Raw genomic sequence first — 19,701 nt, forward strand, 5'->3', positions numbered from 1 at the left:
ATAGTTTAGGGTGGTAAAATGTAATTTTTCCGAGTATAAGTTGATACAACATCCTTAAGTACTTACAGTGGACTCACATTAAAAGTGTTGAAATCCAATCACAAATTGGCACATAAACATAACGTGAATTTGAGAGTAAGAAAGAGTATAACCACATGAGACATTCCACATATGGGGGAACATTATATGATTCCCACTTCCGTCACCATTAGGTGTATCTTCTTCTATTATTATAAAAATCTACTACTTTATATTAGGAAACATTATTAAAGAACAAAATTAAAAAAAAAAAAAAAACAAAACAAAACTAGCACATAGTAAAGCAAATGAGGACGGCCACAAAATATCCAGCCTCAATTCTTAAATCTTAAATAAACTCACAGATGCAGTTAACAACTAGCTTACGTAATAAATAATTAATCAATTATCTCCCCTTTCTCCACCTAAAGCATCCTCTCACCAAAATCCGAATCTACTTTTTTTCTTTCACTCTCATCCCCAACTATCTTATCCTCTTAAAATCGATCCCCATTTTCCATCTCAACCGTCCATCATTTCCACTTCTCTAATCACCCAATATCAACGGCCCACAATCAAAATCAGAATCATTACCATACACTCTCACACTACACCACACTTAAATCGCTCTATAAAGTTAAAAAAAAGTTCATAACTAACACGAAAGAGAGCCTCTTGAAATTCAGTTAAACGATTATAGTTTCTTTGTTTTCTCATCACTCTCTCTCGCTCAGAGATTTTTTTAATTTTCCCTCACTTTCTCTCCCTCCAAACAGGTTTCGGAAGCTTTTTTTTTTTTTTTTTTTTTGTTCTTATTTTTTTCTACTCTTTTCGCTTGCGAGAAATGGAGATGGCTATGGAAGATTCGCACTGCTCGCACGATCTTCTCCTTCTCTCCATGGCTCGCGCGGCGGTGATTGTCAATGGACGGAGCCCTCTGTTTCCGACGAAACCTTTACAGAATACGCGACGAATAAGTAAAGCTGTTAGGGTTTGTTAAACCTCTCTGTGTTTTTTTTTTTTTTTTTTTTTTACAACTTTGAAAGTGTGTTTCTTTTGGTTTTTGTGTGTTTCTCTGTTTTGGACCTGAAATTCGTGGAATTGAGTTCAAGAACTCTAGGGTTATGGTGAATTTCACTCAGTTTGTGAATTTCATTTCTGAATATTAGTGATTTTCTTGAAGATTTGGAGTTCGAGATTTGAGTTCCATGGCTTCTGGAATGTTCTTGTGAAATTTGAGGTCCTTAGGGTTTCACATAGTTCGTGAAATGTTTGTAGCTTGGGATTTGTGGGGGAAGTTTGAGTTCAATTTCTAGGGTTTGAAATTGTCAAACGTTGAGTTCTTTAGGGTTTCATGTGGTTCTTGTGAGTGCTCTGCTTCTGAATATCCAAGAATTTATCAGGAATTAAGAACTTAATTCTGTGTAGTCTTTGAAGGAGTTGGGTGGGTTATTTGAATTTGAATTTTGGCGGGAAAATTTGAATGGCTAAAAGGTGGGAATTAGGGTTTCCGAAGTCTGATGCTTGTAGTCTTAAAGAACAAGTAGCAAGAACCATTCTCCGGAATGTAAGGGCGCAAGGGCATCCATACGTTGAGATTCGGGAAGATGGGAAAAAGTTTATTTTCTTCTGTACTTTGTGTCTTGCACCATGTTATAGTGATACTGTGTTGTTGGATCACTTGAAGGGGAATCTTCACACTGAGAGGTTATCTACTGCCAAGGTTACACTTATGGGACCAAATCCCTGGCCCTTCAATGATGGTGTTCTTTTCTTTGATAATTCAGTGGAAAGTAATAAAAATTTGGGGGTTTCAAATACTAGTAAAAGTAGGTTGTTGGAGTGGCACAACGATGATAACAATCTTTCTATTGTCAATTATGATGGGAATTCGAAATCTAGCGGTAATGGGTATGTTGTTGATCATTCAGATACTGAAATTAGTTCCGATGATTTGACTTTGAATGCTAATGGGGAGAATGGCGGTTTGGTAATTCCTGGTGTGCGGATTGGGCATGAAATTTCTGATATAAAAGGGCAGGAGGTTGGTTTTGGACTAATTGGTGCCAGGTTCTTTGAGAAGGATGATGTTTCAATTGGGATTAATAGAATATGGTGCGAGTGGTTAGGGAAAAAGAGTCCTGGTGGAAACAACAATAAGTTCAAGGTTCCAGAGCATGATTTTGCTGTTATTACTTTCAATTACAATTTAGATATGGGTCACAAGGAGCTGTTTGATAATGTGAAGTCATTGCCCTCATCTAGTCCAACAACAGAATCAGAGATTAGGAATGGCACTAGCAGGAAAAGAAAGGCAGCATTTTCTGACCCTGAGGATGTTAGTGAGTCCTTTAGTAATCAATATGATTCGTCTGTGGAAGATACTTCAGCATCAAATGATTCCTCTTCAAGATTGCTTTTGACTCACTTTGATGATCAACTTCTGCATACGAGGTTTATTTCAAATAAGTCTATAAGGCGGGAATTGAGACGACAACAGCGTGTAGCAGCAGAAAGGATGTGTGACATCTGCCAACAAAGGATGCTTCCTGGGAAAGATGTATCAGCACTTATGAATATGAAAACTGGAAGGCTTGCTTGCAGCAGTCGAAACGTGAATGGGGTAAAATTCTCTTAGCAACTTGTCGCTTTTTTCTTTTGGCTGTGTTTCTTTGGAACTTATACGTCTTGATAAATTTTGAACTATGATGTACTCATTGTGGTCTATTATTGCTCTGTTTAAAGTTACAACTTGGAAATTGTTTACATTTTGCAGGCATTTCATGTTTTTCATACTTCCTGCGTTATTCACTGGATACTTTTTTGTGAGTTTCAAATAATTACAAAGGAGTTACATAACAAAAGAAATGCAGCCAAATACGATGAAATAGGAAAAGATGGTGAGGCACAAGACACAAGAACACAAGATGATTCTGTTTTCTGCCCTGAGTGCGAGGGCACTGGAATCATAATTGAAGGAAATGAGCTGGAGACACCAAATATCCTTCCTTCTGAGGTTTGTTCACTATGGGATAATTTTAAATTCATTCAAGACATCATCTTGTTGGACGTATCATTCCATTTTCCCCTTTGCTTATGTACATTTAACAGAGTCTATAACAGAATAGGCTTAAAATATTATTCAAGATGAACTATAAGCTATGATGAAAAGTATTACTTACTGGGAATTTTTTGGTTTACTATTTGTGTAACAGTTGTATACATCATCTCTTTTACATGGGTGTGGGTCTCACACTTGTGGGGTTCACCCATATGAGAGGGATGTTGTATGCAACCGTTACACAAGATATCACCTCAAAATTTTGAGTCAATTTGTTGTTATAAGTTCTAACTAAAATACCCAGTTACCTTTGACTTTTATAGAATACTGAGAAATTTGCATATGCTAATTGATTTTGGTTATTTTCTTTTTACCATCAGATGTTCAAGTGTAAAATAAAGGCAAGTGATGGACGTAGAGCATGGATGAAAAATCCTGAAGTGTTGGAGAACTGCTCAACTGGTTTTCATTTCCCTTGTCAGTCAGAAGAAACAAATCAGGTATGTTACAGATCTGTGCAAAATATATATTTCTTTTCTAAAGTAAATATTACCTGGTGTTGTTAATTCTAGGATGTTATTTCTTGGTCATAGGAAAAGGCAAAACCCCTGAAATTGCTGCGTTTCTATGGATGTGATGTATAGATCAGCCACAAGATCCTCTGAACCTGTACCGATTTTAGTCTCACCGTAGCATGTAAATTTTGCTTTTAACATGTAAGTTGTTGTTCATGTAAGTATCATGATTCTAGTACAAACCATGGGTAGGATTTTATATATAACCAGGATTTCATAAACATTGTATATACCTGTTGTTGGACAGAGGTGCATACATTCAGTATACATTGCTGAGATATATCTGCATGGTAAATGAATTAGATTTGCTCTTAATGGATGCAAGTGGTAACCTGCATTTTGTCATTCATATCAAATTTGTGCATTTTGTCAATCCATGTTTACTCTATGATAAAGGATTTATTTTTATTTTTTTGATTTAACGCTGAAGACTGAAGTCAATGGGCTTGTCAGATGAATTTTGGTATTCCTATGGAGTTTAAGGCTTCTAAGAAACTAGTACATTTTATTTGTATTAAGTACAGGAAACATGTTTTTGTTTTGTTATTGTTAACAAAGTGAATAGATGTGAGAATAAGATGGCTAGCTGTGCACAAGCATGACCTTTGAAGCCATGAACTTGCATTTTTCAAGGATGCATGGGTGACAGTCTTACAGGGCAAGCTGCAAAGCTGCGTGTTATCAAGGGAGTAACTTGAGATCTTTCTTTGGCATCGTGACAGACTTTTCTGTGACTTTGAAATAAAGAGTATAATCGCTATATTATTTTTGTTCGATATATAATATAATTATCTCAAAATTAAGAGAAATTTGGGAATATAAACTTGCCTGCTATTTCATAGGCAGCATGACTATATTCAAAAGTCCTCCATGTTTAAAATTCTTAACCAGCATCTTATGGTGATATTAAGGGATTCTTTCTTGTTTATACTATTATTTAAGGGGTTTTCTTGGTTTGGATTTTTCATTTTTTTAGTTCAAAAATATCCCCATATTCTTATGTTTAAGTAAAGATAAAATTACAAGACAATTTGGTAAAAATGCAACTCTAACTCTCACTAAAACATTGCATAAAAAATAAGACTACTTTCTTATTAATTTTCAAATTACTTTATTCCCTTGTAAATTAGATTTTCAAAATAAAAATTATATATATAAAATAAAATAAAAACGCAATTTTTTTTCCTACAAAATAGGACCACTAAAAAAAAGTATTATTTCTAGTTAATTTTTAAATTACTTTATCTATTTATAAATGAGATTAGTAATTATCTAATATGTGTGAGATGGGGGAGCTTCCATCTACTCTCCTACTTTTTTCTCAAATCATGGAAAGGTTTAGCAAATATTGTTTACTAGAGGAGGATGGGGGATTTCACTTTTATCATACACATGGCATTCTAATTTAGGCAAGACTAATTTAGAAAAAAGGGTTCCTAAGAAACAATTTGAAACTTGTGAAAAAACTAATTTTTTCTGTAAAAGATGAAAAATGTTATATTCACAATATTTTCACAACAAATTATAAGTAGCAGATTGTGATTAAAGTTGGTTGTTATTAAAGTAATTTAGTAGTAGGTTGAAAATCAAAGCTAATGATAGCTTATTACCTATGATGTTTTGTAAAAATGTTGTGAATATAGCACTTTTCATAAATGATGGGTTGGAATTTTAAGTAGCTCTAGGGATTAGACCATGATCATGTGATCAAATAGAAATGAACCGGAAATTTCCAACTTTAAGAAAAAAAATCACACGCATGCAAGCCGTGCACATCACAAGCAGCTCTTATAATAGAAAAAAGCCAAATAGATGTTTCTTTACGCACCTAAGAAAAATCCAAATCCTGCATAAATATTTCAATTTTGAGTTTGAGAATTGGAACGAATAGAAATCACATAAGAAAATCACTAGCCGGCCCATTGAGATCCTTCGTTTATTATGAAATTCATTTCTGTCACAATCTGCCGGCTCTTACGTCCAACAAAAGATGACCTGTAACAAAATCTCAGTTCACAAGCCGGCCTACCAATCTTCCATGAAAGACTTTGTCATTTTCAGAAATCACACTATATAAACAAAACCATTTACGCATGAAACAAAAGATAATCGAAGAATGAGGTACTTTCACTTTATAAGCATCATGTCCCTGCTAATAGCTCTAGCCACGGTTCTTTCCCTAATGGTGGGATCAGGCTCTCAGGCTCGGCCACAACACTCCGAAACATTTTTAAAAAATCAAATAAAAAAAACTTTTAGCTGAATAGCTAATTAAGAGCTACGATCAAGGACATAAACAACCCTAGTTGAGCAAGGTTTTCAAATCCGGACTATTCAATGAACCTAGGGACGGAACCAGGATTCAAACTTAAGAGGGGCAAAGTTTTTTATTCTTAAACTTAAAAAAATTGGAATATCAATACTAGAGGTTGACAAAACTGCATTATTAGCATTAATTTATTAATTATTATTTGTATTTTGTCTTTAAAAAAAATTAATAATAAGATTTTATAATCAAGAGTTTTGTAATTCTTTTTGTTGATACACATACTAGTATATATATTTTTTTCAAAGGTTTAGAGGGGGAGGGATCGAGGTTGAATCGTGATGACATTATAATTAATTTAAAATATAAATAAATATATTAAATTAGTACAAATAAAAAAAATTAACTAAAATAATCCAATTAAATATAAAGACATACATTTCTTTATATATTATTGATCAAAATCTGTTGGTGCAAACACTATGATAATGGAAATAACACGAAGAGAAACTGAATAATACTTCTGAATTTTTTATTAGTTTAAAGTAAGAGATTACACAACACTATTTGGACTGAGGTGCGACACTCGTTCTCTTTAAGGAAATTCAAGCCCTTGGTTGACTAAACTTTGTAACCGGTGCAGACCGTTTCTAACTTGTCTCCCCCAAGATACAACAGCCCAACAAGTGTTGTATGACTAGAACAACTTATGCACAAAGTGTTCAAGCCCAAAGCTCCACCAGAAAGAACACCCTTCCTTGCCAAGAATCTCTCTATTTTTTTTTTTTTTTAGTGTATATTGCAGTAACTTGGATTGTGTCTGAATGGGTCTATTTATAGGCTCAATGGGCCTCACGAAATTATTACCCAAATTAATATGATTAATTAGGTCCATTATTCTGATATAGTGGGTGTTACAAGATTAATTGTTGGATATTATTCTGATGGGCTAGAGTTACACAATTAATGGTGAGATAAGGAGTTTTCTGAATAATGAAAAGGCCCAAACGGATAGTCCATTAAGTGGGTTAATGGCTCATTATTTTCCACAATAAAAATGGAATATTAATTCGGGCTATTTACTCACTAACGGATATGGTAATTACTCTGAATGGGCTGTCAAGTAGGAGGATCCAAGGTGCTGATTCATTTCCAAATTTGACACCTCCACCTTTCACCTCCCCCTTCCGTACGTATCTGGCCCAATATTTGAGACAATTTATGTTAGCCCATTAATCACCACAATTAAAAAGAACAAAATAGTTTCTCTCCTTTTCAATGTGAGATTAAACATTTTCACTAACTCCTCATCTTCCACATTCACTCCCACATCTTTACATTTATGTTATAATATTTATTCATTTTAATTGTTTAATATTAAAATGCTCCAACAATCTTCCACTCATTTTAATATTAAATTTTTAGTTAGAGAGAGATTACCAGGCAAAGATGGGTCACTATACATCATGAAAGTGTGCTCTGCATTGAACCTTCATTTAGTAAAACAGCGATCTCAACTCCAAAGTCGTAGTGGTCTCCGACTTGAATTAGGACTGCTTTAGGGAAATTAAGCGTCACTGCTTACACATAACAACCCAAGTGTTGACATGAGCTTTTATAGCTAGCACTTTATGGCCATGTGATGATCCCGGTTTCATGAATGTATTTGAGATTAAGTCCAAATCTCATAGGGAGCGGCCCCACCCCCACACTCACATAGGTGAAATTTTGTCAAGGGTGCTCCTGTAATTTTGACACCCCACTCATACGAGCTACAAATTTCATTAAAAGTTTTTTACTTAACCTCACCACATTACAGGATAAATGCACTTACATCATAGGGATGAACAATTAAAAAATTATTTACAAAATAAATAATTAACAAAATAAATTGTGCATTTCTTATGACCATCGTATGATTCGTTTTTCCCATTGAACCCAATTCTCAGGATCTTTGGTCTTTGGGTTGGGTATCCTCATACATGGCTCATGATTTTTTGGACTTTAGTCCCATCCCCTTCGATGTATTCTAGACTCTATCTTTTGCCAAGGCCTTGGTAAATGGATCTGCAAGATTATCATTAGATTTTATATAATTCACAATTATGATGCCACTACTCAAATAAGATCGCACGGTACTGTGCTTTCTTCTTATAGGTTTGGATTTACCATTTTAATAACGGTTTTTAACTCTACCAATTGCAGCAGTGCTATCACAATGAATTAATATAGGTGGAATTGACTTTTCCCAAAGTGGAATTTCATATAACAAATCTCTAAGCCAATTTGCCTCTTCACTAGCTGAGTTAATGCTATTAATTCAGCTTCCATTGTTGAATTAGCAATTATTGTTTGCTTTTTAGATTTTCAACAAATGGCACCACTACCTAAGGTAAAAATATAATCAGTGGTAGAGAGAGAATCACCTGATAAAGTATTCCAATTGGCATCACTAAAACCTTCAATCACAGCAGGGTATTTTTTTATAAAACAAACCATAACTTTTAGTACCAATTAAATACCTCATGACTCGCTCAATAGCTAGTCAATGATCTTTACTAGGCTTGCTAGTAAATCTGCTTAGCACTCCTACTGCATATGCAATGTCAGGTCTAGTACAATCAGTAGCATAACGCAAACTACCAATGATGTTAGCATAATCCTTTTGATTAAAAATCTCATCATCATTATTCACAGGAAATAAATGAACACTAGAATCAAAAAGAGTAGCTACACTTTTGTGATCATGTAAATTATATTTTCTCAATATTTTATCAACATAATGTGATTGATCAAGATATATTCCATCACATGTTTTTGTAATTTTCATGCCCAAAATAAAATTAGCCTCAACAAGATCTTTCATATCAAAATGGCTTTTAAGCATATTTTTTGTCTCATTTATAACATGCATATTTGAGCCAAAAATCAACATATCATCCACATAGAGGCTAATAATAACATGTAAATTATTCCATGATTTAGAATAAATACATTTATCACATTCATTTGATTTATAACCATTCTCAATCATGCAAGAATCAAACTTTTCATGCCACTACTTAAGTGCTTGTTTTAAGCCATATGGGGATTTAGTTAGCTTACATATCTTGCTTTCTTGTCCAGGCTCTACAAAACCTTCAGGTTGATCCATATAAATCTCTTCCTCTAGGTCCCCATTTAGAAAAGCAGTTTTTACATCCATTTGATGAATTTTCAAATTAAAAATTGCAGCAATAGCAATTAACAATCTAATAGATGTAATTCTTGTTACCGAAGAAAATGTATCAAAGAAATCAAGATCAGCTTTTTGTTTAAAGCCTTTTGCAACAAGTCTAGTTTTAAACTTATCTATTGATCCATTTGGTTTCAACTTTTTTCTAAGGACCCATTTACAACCTATGGTCTTATAACTCGGTGAAAGATCTACTAATTTCCAAGTTTTATTAGAAATTAGATATTCCATCTCATCATTTACAGCCTCTTTCCAAAAAATAGTATCAGGTGATGTTAAAGCCTCTTTTAAATTTTGGGGATTTTTCTCTATATTAAAAACATAATAATCAGGACCAAAATCCTTTTCAACTCTAGCTCTTTTACTTCTTCTAGGTTCCATTTCAAGATTTTCTTGATTTTTTAGATGTGAAGTAGAAGAACTAGGTTGTGACAAAATATTTTCTTCACCCCCACTATTTTTCAATTTAAAAGGGAATTTTTCTTCATGAAAAATTGCTTCACCAGATTCAAAAATTATTTTGTTTTCAAGATCAAAAAATCTATAGGTTGTACTATTAAATGCATAACCAAGAAAAGCACAGATAGTAGCTCTTATACCTAATTTAGGCATTTTAGGGTCAGTAAGCCTTACATAAGCAAGACAACCCTATACTCTCAAATATCCCAAATTTGGCTTATATCCTTTCCACATCTCAAAAGGTGTGGTATGTGACTTTTTATGTGACACCCTATTTAAAACATGACATGCAGTTAAAATAGCTTCACCCCAAAAATGTAAAGGTGTACCAGATTCAATTAACATGGCATTTGTTAACCCAATTAAAGTTCTATTTTTTCTTTCAGTCACACCATTAGAAGCAGGTGAATATGGTGCAGTAGTTTCATGAATAATTCCCAAAGACAAAACAAATAAGTTGAATGCACTTGATTCATACTCACGGCCTTTATTACTTCTTATTCTTTTTATTTTTTTACCGAATTGATTTTCAACTTCTTTTAAAAAATCTTGAAATTTTTCAAAAACTTCACTTTTATTTTTCAACAAATAAATAGTTGTATATTTTGAGAAATCATCAATAAAAGTGATAATATATCTATTTCCTCCACGAGTTAAAATTCCCTCAAATTCACATAAATCGGAGTGAATTAAGTCAAGCAATTCGGTATTTCTTACAATACTTTTATGAGGCCTTTTTGTAATCTTAGCTTGACTACAAGTTTCACATTTTTCAAAATCTTTTGACAGTCTTGGAATTAATCTTAAACTACTCATGATTCCCACATATCTATTATTTATATGACACAAACGAGCATGCCAAAAATTAACACAAGAAAGCATATAAATTGAACTAGTAGATGCTTTATTATTCTCAACATTCAATTTAAACATTCCATCACAAGCATAACCCTTGCCCACAAATAATCCCTTTTTAGTGATTACATAATTATCAGATTCCATAGTTTGCTTGAAGCCAACATTATTAAGCAAAAAACTTGACATCAAATTCTTCCTCATGGACGGAGTGTAAAGTACATCTTTCAATGTTAGCACACGTCCATAAGTGAATTTCAATTCAACCTCACCACTCTCAAGAGCCTTGGTTTTGCTAGAGTCACCAAGCATAACAGTTTTTTCTTCTTCAAAAGGAGTGTACACCTTTAACCAATTTTTGTCATAGCAAACGTGCCTATTAGCACCCGAATCTGCCCACCACCCTTCACCATATTGCACCATATTGATGTCTGTAATCATAGCCACTAAAGGCTCTTCGGTTACGTTAGCCTGTGGGACAGATTCACGTTTTTGAAATTTGCAAAATCGAGCAATATGCCCACTCTTGCCACAGACAAAATAGGATCTATTAAATTGATCTTGTAAAGGGGGTCATTGGTTCTTATTATAATTTTTATTTGGGTTTGCCCTTCCTTGAGGTGATCTATTATTATTTTTAAAGGCTTTCTTTTTTGGCTTCAATTGACCATTTCTAGGAGAATGATTTTTGGGCATATTATTATTTGATGAAATAAGGTTTACCTTTGTGGTGGAATTACCATTGCTCTCTTGTGTCATGAGTGCATCTTGTCCTCTAGCCTCCTCCTCACGGATGCGTGTGATCAAAGTCTCCAAGGATGTCTCCTTTTGTTTGTGCCGCAAAGTCATTTGGAACTCCCTCCAAGATTGTGGTAGTTTGTCAATTATGCCAGCTACCACCAAATTGTCTTCGATCTTTATGCCTTCGGATCACAATTCTGCTACAGTCATTTGGAAGTCTTGTGCTTGATCCACCACCGATTTTCCATCCACCATTTGGTAACGGAAAAATCTACTAGCAGCATACTTCTTTGCACCTGCCTCCTCGGTATCATACTTGCTTTGTAAAGCTTTCCAAATTTTTTTAGCAGACTTGTAAGTTGTATCATAATAATCATAGAAATGATTGGCAAGACAATTTAATAGATAAGAGCAACAATTATATTCATCTTTTGTATACTTATCTATTTTTTCTTGATAAAGAATATATTCTTCGTCACTCATCTCATCGGTAGGAACCTTTGTCGGATTCTTTTCAGTGAGGATGTAGGCAACTTTGAGAAGGCTCAAGTAGAAGATGACATTTCCTTTCCACCTCTTGAAGTGGGCTCCCTTAAAGCGGAAGGGCTTGTTGAGATCTCCAACAGGCTAATTTGGTTTCTCTTGTGTAGGCTCCATGTGATGAATCTCCTTAAAATTGTTGGTGCAAACACTATGATAATGGAAATAACACGAAGAGAAACTGAATAATACTTCTGAATTTTTTATTAGTTTAAAGAAAGAGATTACACAACACTATTTGGACTGAGGTGCGACACTCGCTCTCTTTAAGGAGATTCAAGCCCTTGGTTGGCTAAACTTTGTAACCGGTGCAGACCGTCTCTGACTAGAGTTACACAATTAATGGTGAGATAAGAAGTTTTCTGAATAATGAAAAGGCCCAAACGAATAGTCCATTAAGTGGGTTAATGGCTCATTATTTTCCACAATAAAAATGGAATATTAATTCGGGTCATTTACTGTCAAGTAGGAGGATTCAAGGTGCTGATTCATTTCCAAATTTGACACCTCCACCCTTCACCTCCCCCTTGCGCACGTATCTGACCCAATATTTGAGACAATTCATGTTAGCCCATTAATCACCACAATTAAAAAGAACAAAATAGGCTCTCTCCTTTTCAATGTGGGATTAAACATTTTCAATAACTCCTCATCTTTCACATTCACTCCCATATCTTTACATTTATGTTATAACATTTATTCATTTTAATTGTTTAATATTAAAATGCTCCAACAAAATCCATATAATTTTTTAAACTATTTCAATTATTATATCAATATCAAACCCAAATCTTTACTCAAAAATAATAATAATAACACCTCCACTTTTTAGAATATTATAAATATAATATGAACTTAAAGATAATGAAAAAGAAAAAGAAAAAGATGGTCTAACACTTTCATTTTCACCGTTCATTTTCCACCATTCATTCAGAATATTAGTCATCTACCACCATTCATTTTCACGTAGGGAGGGATCCAAAATTGAAACTATGGTCTGACACTTTCAACTCCCACCATTCATATTCCACTATCCTTTGTTATTTCCAATGCTAGTCACATGCTTGAATTGATGCTTGGGTTCATATAACTTAAAATCAATACCAAAAAAAAAAGCCAAAAGAAATTGGTCATCTGGAGGAGAGGACGAAACAAAGAAGAAGAAGAGAAGAGCAAGAAGAAGGGGTTCATTCAAGTGACCTACGGCATGATGAAGGCTGCCTACTGTGAGGGTTAAGTTCTTCATTTGTGCTTTCTTCTTCTTCTTCTTCTTCCTCTGCTTATTCTTCTTTGCTTTCTTTTTTCCCCTTTCATTTGGTTTCAAATCTGAAAAAACGCAAGGTATTACCATTGTTATTAATACCGTTTTAGACCCCGTTTCGGTTTGTCCAGTGGAATGGAATATTTCGGTACCGGCCGATTTTAGCGTACCGTTTTAAGGTGTTTCGGGTTCCTAAAAATTAAATTATATATATTCTTGTAAAACATAAAATTGTCAAATCTAATAAATAAATAACTAAATTTCAAATAATACAAATCATTTAGTCTTAACTCTTAAGTCTTAAACATCAATATAACATCTATTTAACATCACACAATAAGAAAATTTACAAGACAATAACTAAACATCAAATAATACAAAACATTTAGTCTTAACTTTTATGTCTTAAACCTCAATACAACATCAAACAATAAGAAGATTTATAACAAGTCATTACTCATTACATAAGCCCATAATAATTAATAACTAATAAGCCAACAAAATTTATAACATAATATTAGCCATCAAATTTTTTTTTTTTTTTTTCCATAGGCCAAATCATGTACCGGCCGGAATTCACATCTCGGCCGGAATGGACCGGAATGGCCGAAATGGACCGGAATGGCCCGAAATCTGGCCCGAGGTGGAACGTTGGGTATCCTGGTACCGGAACGGAACGGAATCAATAACAATGGGTATTACTAAAAATTTTGGCTGGTATTGGCTGAAACTTTTCCAAAAAAAAAAAAAAAAACAGTGCGAACTGTGAAAACCGGCCACAGTTCTCAAAACTGTATGTTCTGATCGCGGTTTGAGAGGTTTTGTGCTTTTTTCGTATGGAGGGGTTCTTATAGTTAAAAGAACCGCAATCTTGAGAGGTTCACTGTTAACCGGGTCAGACTGTACGGTCTAGTTCGGGTTTAAAAACCTTCTAGTTGTGTCGAGCACAAAGCTGCAATTTTTATGTTTAAGCTTGATATCGGTACTATTCTAAAATGTATTGAATGAAATACTATATTGTACTAGCCTGTACCCATTGTACTGGAATTTTTTGTGTGCTTCAACAAGCACAATAAAAATTAATAAATTAATTTTTTTTGCAAAAAGTTTATAAACATGTTATTATGCTAGTACATTGGGTTAATGTAATTAGACTAATATTTGAGCTTATAAAATATGTGAATTTTAAATTATATATTGTTGTGAAATACAAGCAAAACAAGAAAATAAGGTACCATCACACTTTTTTATAAGGAGTGACACTTCGTCTTACTTCATTTTAGGGATAGCAATGGAGTTGAGCACTTGAGCAACGTCAAAGGATGAAATTATCACCCCTGCCCTGCATGGATATGTCTTTTCCTGTCCTCGCCTCACTCTGCATGATAAGGCATACTACCCTCTCTAGGGATAGAGCTATGTTTTGACTTGGGGGCAATGGCCTCCCCAACTTTTAAAAAAATTCAACTTCCATATATTTATATAAAGATTTTTAAAAATTGACATATGAAAGACAAGTTGAAGACAGATTTGGGTTCGTAGTGGCAACATGCAACCTAACAACCATGGTCACTCTCACCATCCTGACCCAAACCCTAATCATTAACCACAAATTGTAAGTCCTCTATCCCATGATGAGAATACCTAGCAACACTTAATCCTACCACTTCTCAACATCAACAGGCTGATCATGCAAATCTATACTCGGCCATTTTCTCTCTCAATTTAGGAAATGCCTCAGTACCTCCTACTCCTGTGAATTCCCCTGCATTCTCCCCTGCCAATACCCCTTTACACCCAAACAACAACACTGACCTTAATCTGGTTCCTAAGGAGGCCTCATAGGGTTCCCTTAATGAAGGAAATACCCCCAATTATTCACTTAGGAGGACTTGGATAGATGGTACAAGTCCTTATATCACAACTGGGAATTGCGAACTCAAATAGATTTAAGCTTAGATATAGAGAGTGATTCTAAAAATGTGAGGATGTTTAATATGGATAAGTTGAATGAAGTTCATCCTAATTGGTTACGTAGAGATGCATGGGATGTGGAACAAATTCCTAAAGCTTTTGACTCTTTTGTACAACCTATGGTCAACAAGGTGGATAGAGATAGACTGAGGTTTGAGATTGTTAATCCTATTTTTGGGCCAAGCATAAGGAGAGCTTCCGAGGTGGGCCAACACTCTTTCACAGCCCATCATAGGTCTGACTCAATGATAGGAACATGCCATTCACAGACTGTGAGCTTAGACACTAGCCTTAATATCACGTCTGCTTCTGAGCCCTATGGGCTTGGCCCAGGTCCACCTTCCCTTATCTCTATTAATTTTTATCCTGATTTTCTGTTAAGTATGCATCATAATGAAGTATTTCTAGAGACTTGGGGAGGCTAGGAAGGAACATTAGACAAAAGTTACTCTGTGGTTTTCTACAAAAAGAAGGTACCAATGATAATTTTCTGGCTAAATCATTTTCTAATTCCATGCCTTATGTATTCCCTGTTGATGAGATGATCCATGAATATCCAAATGGGTGTTAGGAAGTTGGCTCTAAGCAACTTCCCCAACAGCCATAAGGATTATAAGTTGGAATTGTAGAGGTTTGGGCAAATCCTCTACAGTTCTAAAGTGTCAAAAAAAAAGCCCAGGAAACCATACATTTTTTTCCTTATGGAGACTAGGCTAGCTAAAGACAAAGGACAACAAGTTTGGGTTAAGTGTGGTTTTTTGGATGGGTGGGAGGTTCCAAGAGTAGGTTTTGGTGGGGGGTTGATCCTAGCATGGATGCCTAGACAGAATTTGCATTAGAACATCTTATACATATTAGTTTACTTGACAATAAAGGGAATCCAATTTCAATCACTTTTGTGTATGGACGCCTTGATCATGCCAAAAGAGACCTTGTCTAGCAATAGCTTAAAAATTTAAAAGGTCATTCTTATCCAAATTGGCTCTGTATTGGGGACTTTAATCAAGCCCTAAGCTCTTAGGATAAACTGTCCTCAATCAAGGTAACATTGTTGGTTCTAATTTGCTTCAACAAGTAATAGATGATCTACAGTTGTGTGATCTAACTGCCACGGGTTAGAGATATACATGGATAAATAATAGAGAAGAAAAGGATCTGGTAATAGAAAGGTTGGATAGGGCCTTTGCCATAGTAGAATGGGTCAATATGTATCCCTTATACTCTCTTAGGAATCTTCCTATCATTCATTCTAATCATGGACCAATTATCTTGGATCTGGAGGTCCGTGGCCCTTTTAGGAAAAGACTCTTTAGGTTTGAACACATGTGATTACACATCCTACTTGTCATGATATGATTCAGCAATCATGGAATTGCAACTCTCATGGTTCTAGAGTTGCCCAATTGAGAAACAAATTATCTTATGCGAGAAAGAATACTTTGGAATGGAATAGAGTGGTTTTTGGTAGAGTGGAAACTAAAATAAAAGAGGAACAGACCTAATTGCAAATTCTCTAGAATTCCATCAATTCTGCTAAGGATGCTAAAGCTGAAAAAAAAAAAAAAAAAAAAAAAAAAAAAAAAAAAAAAAAAACCCTTTAGGATGGAGATTGAAGACCTCTTAGATAGGGAAGAGTTGATGTGGGCTCAAAAGGCAAGGACTAAATGGTTCCTTCATGGGGACAAGAACACAATTTTTTTTCAAATAGTGGTTAAACAGAGAAGAGCTAGAAGTAGGACCCTCCACATCAAGAATGGTTAGGGCAGTTTCACTATAAGCTTGAGGAGATTGAGGCCATTCTTAATGATCACTTTCAGGAAAACTATGACATTAGGGATAACATTAGTGTGGAGGAATTAGTTGAGGAGCTCCAAGGCTTACCTATTCCAACATTATTTGTCTAGGATTGTACTCTTTTTAATAGACCAATCTCAAGTATGGAAATTGAAGACATTGTGTTCCAATTGGGCCACATAAAGCCCCTAGCCCTGATGGTATCCCTACCTTCTTTTATCATGAGTATTGGTCAATTGTCAAGTCAAATGTTATTAATACTGTCCAAGCCTTTTTTCATTCTGGATCACTTTTCAAACCTCTTAAACATACTTTCATTACCCTTATCCCTAAGGTCACTTATCCTGAAGAGGTTAATCATTTCAGGCCTATTAGTCTATGCAATGTCATATACAACATTATCTCCAAAATTCTTGTTAATAGGCTGAAATCTCTTATGGAAAATCTCATTACACCTTTTCAAAATGCATTCATAAAAGGAAGAAACATTTCTGACAACATTATTTTAGCTCATGAAATCATGGATGACCTTAGGAAAAAAAAAAAAGAGAAGAAATATAGCTTTGGGGCTTTGAAAATAGATATGAGCAAAGCTTATGATAAAGTTAGATGGAATTTTCTTCAGGCAGTTCTTGTGGTGATGAAGTTTGATTCAAAATGGATAATGGAGTATGTCACCTCAGTGTAGTATACCTTGCTTATTAATGGTCACATGTCTAAGTCCTTCACACCAGCTCAAAGGTTGAGACAAGGGGACCCTCTATCCCCATATTTGTTTATGTTATGTGCTAATATCTTATCCACAAGCTGAAACCTCAAACAATTTGAAAAGGGTAAAAGTTTGAAGAAATGACAATTCATTTACCCATCTTTTGTTTGCTGATGACTCCCTCTTGTTTTTCAAGAAGGATAATCACTCTCTAGACACCTTACTGAAAATTTTGGATTGGTATTGCAAGGTATCAGGGCAATGTATAAATCCCCTCAAATCTGATTTATTCTGTTCACCTAATATGCCTAAGGAAGACCAGGAAGCCTTGGCTAGAGATCTAAAATTTAATCTGGTGAAAAATCCTAGCAAGTACCTTGGCCTTAATTTTAAGCTGAAGGGTAACAGAATAGCTGATTTTCAGTTTTTGGTTGGAAAGCTTTAGTCTAAATTGCAAGGTTAGAAGGCTAGGTTATTATCACAAACAGGGAGAACAACTCTTATTTCCTCTGTGCTACAATCTTTATCTTTATATACCTTTTCTTGCTTTAGGGTCCTTGATTAGGTGTGTAATAAGATGGATTCCATTATTAGAGCTTTTTGGTGGGGGCATGGGCAAGGTGAGAAAAAACTCCATCTTTTGAATTGGGAAAGAATCTGTCAACCTAAGAGAAAAGGAGGTCTTGGGTTTAAGAAATTTGGCCCCATGAACCAAGCCATGCTTGCAAAGCAATATTGGAAACTGAACCAAAATCCTAACTCTTTGTTGGCAAGGACTTATAAGGCTAAATACTACCCAAACTGGTCCTTACAAAAATGTACTCCAAAATCTCATCATTCTTGGTTTTGGAAGAATATTGTTAAGCAGGGTGACTTTAGACTAAGGGAGAGGCAGTGGAGAATTGGTATTGGATTTAATATTCCACTTAATCATCAAAACTGTTTTCCTAGTTCTCATGTCAACTTGGATCATCCTAGTTTACACACAGGTACAGTGGGTGACCTTATTGACCACAATTCCAAATCATGGAAAGCTGATTTGGTTCGAACCTTATACCCTTTTCCTTTGAGCAAACAAATTCTTTAGGTTCCCTTACCCAAAACTCATGATGTGCAAGACACGTTGCTTTGGAAGTTTTCAAATGAGGGCAATGGTAATTACAAAGTCAAAAGAGCTTATGAGATTATTATGCAGGATTTCCATTCTTCTTGGAATACACATGGCCAGTAAAGTTTGTGGAATCTGATTTGGGGAGTCAAAGTACTATTAAAAATCAATAAATTTTTTTGGAAACTCATCCAGGACAGATTTCCTACCCTTCTTAATCTAAGCAACAAAGGCATCCCAACCCAAACATCATGCCCTTTGTGCAATTCTGATGTTGAATCCTCAACTTACCTCTTTCTCCTCTGCCCTTTCAATAAACCTAGTTGGCATGGATCCACCTTGGCTGTTCATTCCACTGACTTTAGTGGTTCAAGTGTCCAACAATGGCTTACCTTACTTCTCATCAAGTTTAAATCCAGGGAGACATCTTCAATGGCTTACTTACAAGCCATTTTTACAACTTTTTGGCATATCTGGTTACATAGGAACAGGGTGCTCTATGATGGTTTACATCCTAATCCTATGAATGTGATTTTAATATCTCAATCTATGGCTTGTAGGTATAAAGAGGCTTTCCTTGATCAACCAAGCCACACCAATCAGCCAAGCAGGCCCCAATCACACCAGTTAGTCAACCATCTCTAAGGGCAATGGCAGTTGATTGTTAAACTTGTTGGAGCTAGGAGCAGGGAGCCCAACAGATGGTCTTCTGCTTATGAAGCTATTACTAGGTAGGGAGATAGCTTGTTTTATTGTGTAAATAGCAGTGTAGTAGGAACAACATGTGGGGCAATGCTGGATGCTTTGGTAGAAGTTGCTAACAAGGCTAAGAATCATGGTTTCCAGTGTATTTTGTTTCTAGGAGCTAGTAGGCATTTAGTCCAACTATTTCAGCACAAGATGACCTCAGACTGGCTTCAACAGATCAGACTAGCTGATTTAGATTTTTTAAACCATAATGGACTTTGTTGTGATTTGTTCTTAGTGCCTCATTTGGTTGTTAAATCTGTTTGGTCAATTGCTAAACTGGCATGTCAAATGTCGTTGAACTGTTATCGGTTTAATCCAGCTATTGTGTAAACATTTGTATGCTTATCTCCCTTTT

General features: G+C 35.0%; 1 protein-coding gene across 1 annotated transcript; it reads left to right on the top strand.

Moving 5' to 3' along the window:
- Positions 1-680: 680 nt before the first annotated feature.
- Positions 681-3,969, top strand: LOC142640893 (uncharacterized). The gene is made up of 4 exons (XM_075815208.1): positions 681-2,641; positions 2,795-3,034; positions 3,460-3,579; positions 3,673-3,969. Exons 1-4 carry the CDS (start codon positions 1,502-1,504, stop codon positions 3,721-3,723), a joined length of 1,551 nt encoding a protein of 516 aa, XP_075671323.1. The 5' UTR covers positions 681-1,501; the 3' UTR covers positions 3,724-3,969.
- Positions 3,970-19,701: the final 15,732 nt, after the last annotated feature.

This window comes from Castanea sativa, chromosome 6 (assembly GCF_040712315.1).
Source record: "Castanea sativa cultivar Marrone di Chiusa Pesio chromosome 6, ASM4071231v1".
NCBI lineage: Eukaryota > Viridiplantae > Streptophyta > Magnoliopsida > Fagales > Fagaceae > Castanea > Castanea sativa.

Coding starts and splice junctions, on each gene's coding strand:
- LOC142640893 (XM_075815208.1), top strand. CDS start 1,502: ATGGCTAAAAGGTGGGAATTAGGGTTTCCGAAGTCTGATGCTTGTAGT. Junction 2,642..2,794: donor GCAGTCGAAACGTGAATGGG/GTAAAATTCTCT, acceptor TACATTTTGCAG/GCATTTCATGTTTTTCATAC. Junction 3,035..3,459: donor CAAATATCCTTCCTTCTGAG/GTTTGTTCACTA, acceptor TTTTACCATCAG/ATGTTCAAGTGTAAAATAAA.